Raw genomic sequence first — 12,513 nt, 5'->3', positions numbered from 1 at the left:
ATAATTCTCCAAATAATGTTCTATAAATAATATTTATTTAAATATGAAAACAAGAACCCATGCACCTTTTGAAATAAGATCTAAGGATGCTAAGCATTTTAGATATTATCATTTCAGGGTTTTTACAAAGATTCCTTTGCTTTCTATCTATTAGTAAGCAAATATTAAATGAGGAGGAATTTATTGATAAATACTTAGATAATGGTTTATTAAAACCAAAACCATAGCTAGAGAACAAATAATTATCTAAATATTAACTTTGAAATTATGAGTTCTAAAATTTTCATAAAATGATTTTTTTTGTACAAATAATCAACATTGAAAGAGTCAACTTACATCCTAGGTAGTTTAATAGTTTTAGAAGAATTCTGAAACACAATATGTTATACTTGAAAAATAAAAACATTTGTATAAGCTTTTATTTTGTTGGAGGCACTTGCTTGGGATAGATTGGCTCATACCCTTAAAAGTGTTAAATTTGATTATTTAAATCTAGAGTAGAACCAATCAATAGCATTATTTAGGATCTTAGCTTTGTCTCTGAGGTTTCAGAGTATCCTCATAAAATTCATCATGTTCACCAGAACTATCATTTTAGTTCTGAATACTGCCATTCCATTCTACTAGATGAAGAGAGCATGATAGTAAAAGGGAGTAAAAGAGGCAAAATAGATGGACAATTTTTTAGATAGTAAAATAAAGACAACACAGTATTATACATGATAGAATGTGGAAAACATAAACTATATCTTAATTCTAGTAGTAGTTGTAAAAACCAGAAATAGAGATGTCTTGGCTGAGTTATTGAAAAGGAGATGAGATGCTTCCTCAATCGAGTGATTATGTTAAATAAATTTTAAAGAGTTTTATAATTCTACAATTTCAAATCAAACTTAAGGAAACAGCAATACTTATGGGAAAATGACATGTATTTTGTTGGAGAAATAGGGATTTCTTTTAGTGATACATTTTCATTTTTTAGTTAGGAAAAAAGAGAAGGGCCTTGGTTGCAGGACCTCAAGATATAAGGCACATGAGAGGAAGAGCAAAGAAGCTGTGAAACCAATATGTCATAGATCAAAAGACCAACTGACTCTCTTAGAATTTAGAGTACTCCCTCCAAAATAGTAAAGGACCCTGCAAGTGATATTAAAGGGCTTCCAACAATGAAGTATACTAAAAACAGGAAACTTATAAGCAAAAGCTACTTGTTAAAAATTATGTTAATAAAAGGAAAAAACAACTGCAGCCTGAGCAACCTGGTGAGACCATGTCTCTAAAATAATAATAATAACAATAAAAGTAACTGAGAGTGGTGGTGTGTGCCTATACTCCCATCTACTTGAAAAGCCTCATCACTTGAGCCTAAAAGTTTGAGACTGCAGTCAGCCATGGTTGTACCACTGCACACTGACCTGAGTGACAGAGTGAGACCCTCCCTGTCTCAAAAAAAAAGAAGAAAGAGAAAGAGAGAGAGAGAGAGAGAGAGACAGAGAGAGAGAGGGGGAGAGAGAGAGAGATGGGGGAGTGGGAGAGGGAGGGAGGGAGGAAAGAAGGAAGGAAGGAACGAACGAAAGAAGGAAGGAAGGAAGGAAAAGATAAAGGAAATTATATGATAAGAGTATAAATGGTCAAGGCTCATGTAAACATGGCTGTGTCATAAGATGTAGAACTGTGCAATTAATTAGCTATCTACTAAAAACAATCTGTAAACATCCATGACAACCATTTGGACTTAAATGTGTAGTTGTTGTAATAACTGTGCCTTTTCTTTCTCTTACAAATTTGTTCCCAGAACAGGCAAAATATTACAAACTATTTGCTCTTGAAAACTTTATTGCTCTATTTATATAGTTCATATCTTTAGCTTTCTGCATAAATACCCAGATTTTCTTTTGCTTTTAAAATAATTTTTTTGTTTTTTTTTTTAAATAGTAATGAAAATTGAGTACTATACCTGAAGACCCTCTCTCACTGCCTCCAGAATATAAGGTACTAAAGAATAGTTCCAGAGATCCATGAACCACACTCTAGAACCTTCTACATCCATGGGGCAAGGAAGGAAAAGTCGGGGACCTGAGAAGAAACAAATAACAAAATATTTTAAGAGTTATATTTAATAATCTAAACACATATCGAGACACCATTTTGGAATATAATATATTTCTTGCAAAATTCCTAGAAAATTATATTATTGGCCAGCTTAATTATTATTAAAGCATGTTTACTGAAGACCCAATATCCTAGCCTCTTCTATCTTTTTACAATAAATATTGATCTACGACACAATATACTAGAGTTAGGAGAAATCATAAAAGTCATAATCCAGTTATCCTGTTTCATTTTACAAGCAACAAAGCTGTGCTGAAATGAATTGCCAAATATAAAACACGTCATTATTTGCAGCATTGGGAACTGGCATGAGTGTTCTGGTCCCAGTGTAGAATTCTTCTTCCTAATCTGAACTGTGTTTACAGTGAGTACATTTTTATGATGCATAACAATGTGAAAGAGACTTCTGTACATGCAATTAAAGGAGGAATCCAAATGTAAATATCTTTATGCAAACTAAAAGAGAAATAACTCAGTTGTGTCTTCATGAAAAACACAAAACACCTAAATTATCTACAAAGCATCTAAATTATCTCTAACTAAAATCTTTCCTCACAACTTTATTTGACATGAGCTATTTAGCCACATTTGTTTTTTAGCATAAAACGTATCCTAAATTGATACTCTTCATTTCCAGTGATTATCTGATTTTTAGATATTTGTCCATAGTGAACTTATTTAATCTCAGTAATATTTTAGTAAAACATAACTGTCAGACAAAGTGGATTTAATTGGAGATACAAAGAAGAAGAAAGTAAACTTTCAGAAGGGAAAAAAATAAATCTTTGGAAGCTTGAAAAAACATTAGATTTGCTGTTATTTTCTACCATCCAATCTGGCCATCTTTACCAAGTACACTGTTAGTTCCTGGAAAATGACATATTATAATTTTGGAACTCACCAATGGTAACGTCAGAAGAACTGTGTGTTTCCAAAAAACTGTTGAGATGATGCCACGTCTTAGGAATCCAATCTATAATTTTGACTAGGTCATTATTGCGAATGTTCCTTTCAATTTCTATCTCTATGAGTTTTCTTCGAAGATATCTGCCTAAAAAGCCTTTCACTGGTTCTGTATGATTTGCACATAATACCCACCTACAAAAAGAAAAAAAATCAGAATTTTTTATATAAATTAAATTTTACATTCATAGTGATTCTTTATCATTATTATTTATTTATTCATAATTACTTTCCAATAGAAAGTAATAATGTTCCCATTTCAATTGGTGGCTACATTTTAATGATCAAAGGTGTTAGGAGGTCTACTAGCATGAGAACTATAATGTAGCTAACTCTACTTTTTGAGCTAAAAAGAAGCTCATGTGCGTCAGAAGTGAGGGGGAGTCTACATGCTGAACACCCTTCTGTAGGAGAATCACAAATCCTGAAATAGCAACTCTCTTCACATTTCTCACACTTAGAAGGAATATGCTCTACTTTAACCAGGGACACAGTGAACAGAAAAAACATTTACTTTTCTTTTTTCTTTCCTTTTGTTTTGTTTTGTTTAAAGAAACACATCTGATTACAGGTTGAAGATCATGAAATGTTCGCTTGAGAAAGAGTGTCAGAAGTGAGAATTATTTTCACACCACAGGTCATCTCTGGCAAGATTTGTAAAAGTACAAGTGGAAAAACAACCCCCAAAAACAAACAGAAAGAAACAATGCCAACCCCCTCCCCTGCCCACACACATACACACACACCAAAAAACAAAACAAAACAAAATCTTCCACTTAACTTTACCTGAAATTGTGATGCAGCTCTAGATTTGGTGATGAAGAAACTCCCTGATTCATTGTTCCAATAATATATGGACTAGAAAAAAAATAAAAAGAAAATTTTAATTTACTGGAGGTAAAAGTGATTAATTTGTTAAAATTATCTTAGAAAACTACTAGGATAGATATGGATTATTCCATTTCAATATTTGCCTTTTAAAGGGTAATTCTGTAATGGAAAATGACAAAGATTACTGGATTAGAAATTAACACTTGAGTTTCTAATTCCAGCTCTGGGATCAAGGCAAGGCATTTTCTCTCTCTGAGCCTGAGTATATTTGTAATTTACATTATTTGAGTAAAGAGTTTAGTTAGTATAATCATAGGGGTTTTGTCCCAGTCTAACATCTTATAATGCTTATGATAAAGTTCATTCATTTTTACTATTTTAATATTTCAGTTATGTTAAAGATTATTAATACTGTGAGAAAATTTGTATTCTTTCAATGCTTATTTTATGCTGATCTGTTTGTAACTTCAAAAAAATCTCTAGCAGAGATAATTGGAATATTTTCCACTATTAAAACTAATTATTTTATGTTGATATTCTTATATGTCCTTTCTTTAGAGGCCATGCCACAATGAATCTTTAGTGGGTTTTAAGATTTTTTAATACCTTATTTTAACCTTTCCTTTTATTGTAAATAGTTAAAATCATACTCATTAATAGAGGGAGCTATATCTGAATGTATTAAGTTTATCTCTATAGAAAGGTTGAATTTAAACTTTGATATGAACTGAGAATGAAACCAGAGCTCTAAAGGCTCCCTTTAGTTTTTAATTTCTATGATTAAAACTATTCCATCATTGATGGTGGTTTCCCAAATGTTCATCATGTCTGCAGAAGCTAACATCATCAAGGAAGTACTGTTTCCATAAAAGTGCCTGGGATATGGTTGTTGAATGAATACATAGATATTCTAAGGAATGCATATGGAGTCTTTAAAACTATGGTATATTATTAAAGAGGGTTTCTCAAATTAATGGCAGCCATTGTAAGTCTAAAAATAATAGCTACTCGGGTAGTTCATATGTTAATTAGCTGGAGTTAATCATTCTACAGTGCACATCTACTTCAGAACATCATGGTTTACACAATCAATATGCACAGTTTTATCTGTCAATTTAAAAAATAAAAATTAAGGCTGGGCACGGTGGCTTAAGCCTATAATCCCAGCACTTTGGGAGGCCGAGACGGGCAGATCACGAGGTCAGGAGATCGAGACCATCCTGGCTAATATGGGGAAACCCCGTCTCTACTAAAAAAAAATACAAAAAACTAGCCGGGCCTCTACTAAAAAAAATACAAAAAACTAGCCGGGCGAGGTGGCGGGCGCCTGTAGTCCCAGCTACTCGGGAGGCTGCTGAGGCAGGAGAATGGCGTAAACCCGGGAGGTGGAGCTTGCAGTGAGCTGAGATCCGGCCACTGCACTCCAGCCTGGCCGACAGAGCGAGACTCCATCTCAAAAAAAAATAAATTAAATAAATAAATAAATAAATAAATAAATAAATAAATGAATAAATAAAAATTAAATATTAAGGAAATCTAAAAAATTAAAAAACAAAATGCATACAGGCACAAGAAAGCACATTTGATGATAATTATTTCCTATCTCATTATTCAAAATATTTGATAAGCATACCATTTGTTGTATTTACAATTGAGAAAACCATTGAAGATATCACTCAGAGAGCCCACATGATGAAGATTATCGAGAATTATTACAACTGGGAGCTCCACTCCATTATTATCAGCACTGCACTGTTCAGCCAGGTTAGCTAGATATTGTTGCAATTCCTTTTAAAAAATGAAGAAAACAGATACGTCAATGATAAATTTATACTAATGGCAAGCAGTTAATATTTTAGAAATAGCATGCTTTGTCCTCTATTCAGTTTCTTTCATTAAAGTCATAGATTATTCAACTGATGTAAAATCTTTCTCTACAAATCAAAAACCATATATTGCTGACAGAATAGTTTTTTAAATAAAAGTGAGAAAAAGGAAAGCAATAGAAGATCTAGTACCAAACACCTGCAGCAAATATAAAAGTATAAACAAGAAGGCATATTTCTCAGTGGTTTTCTCCCTGAAAGAAAAGCCAAAATGAGTTCTTAATATGAACTCTTATGATAAACCATACATATTGAGATTTTATTCTGAGTTTTGGTATTCAATGATAAAAGTAAATTTTAGCAACCTTAATATTTCAAGTATGAACTAAATTCAAAATGGCACTTCTGAGGTTCCACTAATATTTTTAGTATGTTAATTCTAATTCAAGTAGATGGGGTATATCTAAAAATACAGCCATAGGACCTTGATAAAAGTATACTTATTATTTATTTATAATCTGCATGCAATTGTTGTAATTTTAAACAAATACAAAATTAGTTATATTTCACCTGGTGAAATAAAATATTAGCATTTAGCATCTCTTGAGTTTCTTGGTTCTTTTACAGGTATTATTCCTGTCTAATAGCTTTTAATCTAAATATGATAACCAGTTTGCTGATTGACTGCTCTCACAGATGGGTAGGCCAGGAACATAATTAGGTTTCTTAAAATTATCCTAATCAGTAAGAACATTTCCATAATATTTGCATATTTACAATGACATTTCCAATTTGCAAATCGTGCTCAGGGTTATAAAACAATTCCACGATTCTGGTTCTGGCAGCCAGGTAAATATGTGAATTCCTCACTCTAGATGCAACCTCTGTCTGTAACACCACTGCTGAAATAAAAGTAGGAGATAAAGCACAGGCCAGGATTTTGAGGCATTTAGTAAGTTTTATTTATGTTCAAATATAAAAATGTATCAAAGAAATAAAGTACTATTTGTTTTCTATTGAGCTAGTCACATAAAATAAATCTTGCCTAAGACAGAAAATGCAGAAAAATATGTTTAAAACTGTTGAATATTCTGGAGAATTCTATTTACTTTAAAAGAAAAAATAAAATTTATGTCAGTAATTTAGCTACATTAAGTCATTCATTTGTTTATGAAATATTCACTGTCTATCTGCTGCATTCATAGCCTTAGACCAAGCCCTGGGTATACAAAAATAGTGAAGTCTGTTTCCTGCTATCAATGGACTGTAAGTTGGTTTAACATTTATTATGAACTACATCAAGTGCTTTTCTGGACATGGGGACTACAAAGGGTAATCAGGCTGTTTTCCCCGTAAGCTCTAAGAGTTGTCACATTAGGGACTTGAATTTAAATATGACAAATGATTTCAATATAATATCATAAATATATTAGGAGATATGAGAAGTCAAGGGAAGAGATTTAGCCTAGCTGCTGGGTGTCAAGAATGGTTTTCTGGAGGAGATAACACTGGAGCCTGAGTGGGGTGGTAGGCACACAGGTAAATGATAATTTACAAAATGCAAGGTAAAACATTCCATGAGAGAGGAAAAAAGAAGCATGTGGCCTATAGGAGGGAAAGAGATTAATTCCATCTGGAGCATCCTGCTGGCACCAAGGATTTAGAGATAAAACACAATTTCTGTCTTTCAGGAACTTAGAGTTGATAAGCAGAGAAGCAGGTCAGCAAGTCATTCACAATACAGTGTGCTAAGTGAAATGCACAAAACATTATAGGTAGACCTAATCCAGACTTAAGGTTCACAGAAAAACAGAGTACAGTGGTTAAAAGGGGGGGAAAAAAGATCGAAGTCTAAAGAATAAAAAGTGAAACCTGAAAAGTGTAAGTGTATGACGTGTTTTGGGAAATAAGTGTTCTGTTGTTACAAAAAATATAGTACATGCTAGTGGTGGTGGCAATAAAAAAGAAAAAAAGACTTTGAATCCGTGCAGAAGAAGTTGAATTTTATTATATAAACAAGTGTGAAACATTGATATGTTTGTTTGCTTCTTTGTTTTCAGTAGAGGAAAGCAATTTATTTATCCAAGGAAACAGAAATGTGAAAGATAGAAGAATTAATTAGAAATGGAAATAGCATTTAAGAAGCTTATTACCTTCCTGGAATAGAAGGTCAGGCATATACATATATAACTATAATTCACAGTCAAAATAATATATTACTTCAAAAATATATAGATCAAAGATTTTGTTTATAGTATGTAAAGATTGCTTGTAGTGTCTGGAAAAGGCATTGTGGGAGCAGTATTATTTGCTATTATCCCCTTATTTTTAAGATTGGGTAATATCTTGATGCTTAAACATGAGAGAAGAGCTTTCCAAATACAGAAGAATAATCAGTCAGAAACATGAAAATATGATACTCATGTAGGAAAAAAGCTAAGAATATGTGTTTTGTGAAAGGAAATGGTGGTAATGAAATTGTAAAGAAAACTTTGCCTGAAATGATTAGTAAGATCAATGGACATTTCCTGTTGGCAGTGAAGAAACATTCTTCTGCTGACCTGACTAAGTTGTCACAATTGTGATTTAACATGTGGTGAGCATATTGAAAGGAGGAAGCGAGACCAGCCAAGAGAATACTGAAATTATTGAAGCCTAGAGATACTAAGGGACTGAACAAGGAACAGTGTGACGTTTTTGATCTAGTATGGAAATCAATTAAAAAAAATTGAAAAATTTTAATTTGATCAGATTTTAATTATGAAAAGATATTCTATGTTCCATAAGGTAAATGAGTATATCCCAAAAAAGAGAGAAGGGAAATTTAAAGGAAATTGTGTATCAAGCAGTTACAAAATAATTGTAGAAATCCAAGAAATAGAGGAGGATGTTAATCTGGAGGGTGGTTGGGTTGGAAAGGAATGGAAGAGGATAAACTTATAATACATGTTTGGGGCTGCAATTGCCAATTCTCAACTTGTATATTTAGTACGTGAATAGAAACATATGTGTAGGATGATAGAAAGCTTATAAATTTGGGATAGTGGGCATGGCTGATAGTGTTTAATTGAAGTCAATCACACAAGTCAACTCAAGTTGAAGCCATGAGAGTCATCCAAAGGAGAATAACAGTGAGAGAGAACAGAATAGTTCACTAGAGAGAAAAACAATTACATTTAATGGGAAGAGAAGGAAGAGCAGAGAGGGGAAAAAAACTGAAAAGGAATTTACCAGGGAGTAGGAAACAAAGAGAAAATGATCATCATGAATGTCAGAAAGAGAGAGAGACAGTGAGGAGGCACAAAGGAATTAAATTTCATAATTAGCAGGTCACTGGATCATTTTTGGACAATCAGAGCCTTTAGATTCTAATTCTAATGTGGCTTTCTTTCATCTCGAGAGGGTAGTAGATCCCTTGGGAATCTGATGGTAGGCATGAACCAATGGATGTAGAAACAGGTAAACACAAATACACTTTTTTCATACAGCTTAGGAGTTTTTCACAGATTCCCTTGAAATAACTTCATGATACCCACTCTAGCTTGATGAAAATGAAATATTAGATTGAGACACTGATGTACTGGCATTAAAAGTCTTTTTTCCAGATCTAGTCAGGTAGAAGCAAACAGGCATATCTACCAGATGGGAGTCGGCAATGAGATGAATCCCATACTCTGAAACTACAGGTGGAACACCACAGTTACATAAAAGCAGTAGATCACTGCTTTCTCAGATGCTGACTCCAGACACACTAAAAAGGAATCCATCAAGTCCAGGTTTCTGATCTTTTCCAACCTAACATTACAAATGGCTTCAGCTGGCCGTGTATTCTCTACTAAATCCATCTCTAGCCTTCTGGGCCTACTATATCGAATGTCACAAAGTGTAATTGTTTATGTGTACTGCTCTCAATCAAAATATTCCAGCTGGCAGCTTGAGGGAGGGCTTGAAGTGTGGGAAGAGGAACAGAATGTAAAGTGCAGAGGTACCAAAAACATGAAAAGATGTTTTTCATTTGATGATTTGTTGTTCCAGTTTCTTCTTTTTTTTTGAATCAGTAAGTGCTTTTTGGATTTGTCTCTTCAGTGCTATCTATGGCACAGCATAAAATGCGTCAGCATTTACACAGCTCGTTTTCAGGAACAGGATTTCTTATTTCAGGCCTCATTAGCATTTGACTTCAGTAAATCTACGCTGTTGGTATCCCTAACACAATCTCAACTTGTCATCCCCTCTTTTTTTATATTTATCCTCACTTACCCTCACCCCCGACTCCCAAGAAAATAGTGGGTATTCTCTGTCAATTTGGCAAAACTTGTCCAAATTTCCTGGCAATGAGTTTGTATTCAGCATTACTGATAGCTTGCTCATATCTTCAAACCATAAAGAATAACATAAAAAGATATATATTTTTTAGTTATACTTTGTGCTTTCTTGGGAATGAATGCTACTGTGATTTGTTCACGAGTTTCTTCCTGGGCTGGGCGCTGCGGCTCATGCCGGTAATCCCAGCAGTTTGGAAAACTGAGGCGGGTGGATCACGAGGTCAGGGGATTGAGACCATCCTGCTAACATGGTGAAACCCTGTCTCTACTAAAAATGAAAATAAAAAAGAATTAGCTGGGCGTGGTGGTGGGCACCTGTAGTCCCAGCTACTCAGGAGGCTGAGGCAGAAGAATTGCTTGAACCCAAGAGGGGGAGGTTGCAGTGAGCTGAGATCGTGCCACTGCACTCCAGCTTGGGCAACAGAGCGAGACTCCATCTCAAAACAAAACAAAACAAAACAAATAAAATAAATAAATAAATAAATAAATAAATAAAGAGTTTCTTCCTATGACTGTTTCCTAGCGTCATTAGCTCTGCCAATGCTTGGCAATGGTTTTCCCCTGCCCATTACTTTGCAACAAAGTACTGAACTGACCTAATAATGGCACAAATGATTGTCCTCTGGAAAAGCAAAAAATAAGAGTGTTGGAAATATTTCATCAAAAAAGTTAATAGGACACTAACATGTTCTTAACAGAACATCTCTAAGCAATAAACTTTTCTTCCTAAGCTGAGATAGATTAGATAGATAGATAGATAGATAGATAGATAGATAGATAGATAGATAATTTTTAGGGAAAGGTATGTTTTAAAATTAATGGAATTTACCTATTTTGTTTTGGCACGTCAACTACATTCTAATGAAGCTTCATCTATTTAATTCAAAACTTGATTTTAAGTGATCCTCAACTTTATCAAAATGTCATGGTCTCCTCCAATAAAACTATTTTCCTCTTATTTTCTAAACACTTTTTTGTTCCATAAAAGAAGTACCTTGTAAAGAGTTTTCTCATACCAACATTGAGGAAAAAACAAACACTGAGGATGACTAACAGGCCTTTCAAACCTTTCATATTTTTTGACAGAAAATATTTAACACTGTGCTAAAAGGCTTTTATATAAAGATATGAGAAGACAGAATTCACTGGAAGCATTAAACATGTCAGCTGAAGCAAACAGACAATTGTGCTCTTCCTACGTTTGCTCAGAGAAGAGTCAAATATTCTACCTCAGGTTCTATGTCTTTCTTTAGATGGTGGTTCAACCACAATTTGAATAGGTTTGAGTTCCAAGGAAATACTCAGAATTTACGTATTGCATTTATTTAATTTTAAGAGATCTCACTGTGTTTTATGTACATTGTTGTTCTTGAAGGATACATATAAGACAGTTTTGAACAAAGATGTGTGTGTGTGTGTGCCCGCACATGCACACTGTGCGTATGTGTGTGTGTGTTTCTGAGAGAAATCTTCACCTGGAGCCAAGGGTTATAATTAAAAATTCCAAGCAACCCCTATGCTTGCTACTTGTGCTGTTCTCTCTGTCGCATACACACACAGACACACACAAGCACATACACATTTATTTAGTCTTTAGAATAGCCCTACTATTGTCCTCATTTTACAGGTGAGAAAATTAATACTTTTGGTTCATTAAGCTATATGCCTGGCTTATTTCAACAATCTAATGGGTTTGGGCTGCTCTTGGGAGTCACGTTTATTTCTGAAAATTTGCAGACTTAAGGTTTCTGAGAAACTGGGACAGTTTAGATCATTGAACCAGGTTATCCTTGAAAGAGTAATGTGACCTAGTATAATTGGGATTCCCTCAAGGTATTGCTTATAATAGTTGCAGTTCCCCAAGAGAAACTTTTAGGTTTCATTGATTCAGACTTTAATAAATAATTACAGGTAAAACTAGGGTAGTGCTAAAAATATGTTAGCCATCAACTATTTCCTTTTTAGGATTTTTTATTTTACTCAGAAAATAAGAAAGTACTGGCTACGTTGTATAGGCCCTCATACCTTTCTAATATCTGAGTGTTCAGGCTGATTACTATGGCACATTAGACCTTAGTTGGTGGTGAAATTGAATGTTGTTAAGTTTCCTAAGGTTCCTAAACAAAGATTTTAGGGAGATGTGACATAAGCAAATTGCTGCTCCCAGAATTTCTGCTTGGAATATTCTAATTATTGCCAAATCTCCGCTGCTGCAAAACCCATGTTATTTCCTACTTATCTATTAATACCCAACAAACTATTACCCCTTTATAAAGCTCTGATTCCTCCAAGCAAAGTTATTCTTCTTTGTTGTTCATGCACAGACTTCTTTCTACTGTAACACTTCCTAGGTGGATGTCTAAGAGAAACCATGAAATAGGGGCCCTGTCATATTATTCTGTATATTCCCAATGCCTTGTGGAGTACCTGATAACTGAATGTTACTGAAAATAGCA

The 12,513-nt window shown here is 33.9% G+C and overlaps 1 protein-coding gene across 8 annotated transcripts in view; it reads right to left on the bottom strand.

Moving 5' to 3' along the window:
* Positions 1 to 12,513, bottom strand: part of NAV3 (neuron navigator 3) — a 905,452-nt gene that overhangs the window by 10,875 nt on the left and 882,064 nt on the right. For all 8 annotated transcript variants that reach the window (XM_008004102.3, XM_008004100.3, XM_008004096.3 and 5 more), the window contains 4 exons: positions 5,540 to 5,694; positions 3,862 to 3,933; positions 3,014 to 3,210; positions 1,958 to 2,076 (listed from right to left, as the gene is read on the bottom strand). In XM_008004102.3, coding sequence (XP_008002293.3) covers positions 1,958 to 2,076; positions 3,014 to 3,210; positions 3,862 to 3,933; positions 5,540 to 5,694 — 543 coding nt within the window. The remainder of the gene's footprint in view (positions 1 to 1,957; positions 2,077 to 3,013; positions 3,211 to 3,861; positions 3,934 to 5,539; positions 5,695 to 12,513) is intronic.

The sequence above is a fragment of the Chlorocebus sabaeus genome, chromosome 11 (assembly GCF_047675955.1).
Source record: "Chlorocebus sabaeus isolate Y175 chromosome 11, mChlSab1.0.hap1, whole genome shotgun sequence".
Taxonomy (NCBI): Eukaryota; Metazoa; Chordata; class Mammalia; order Primates; family Cercopithecidae; genus Chlorocebus; species Chlorocebus sabaeus.
The sequence above is the reverse complement of the archived record's forward strand: the minus strand, read 5'-3'. Positions and strand labels throughout refer to the sequence as shown.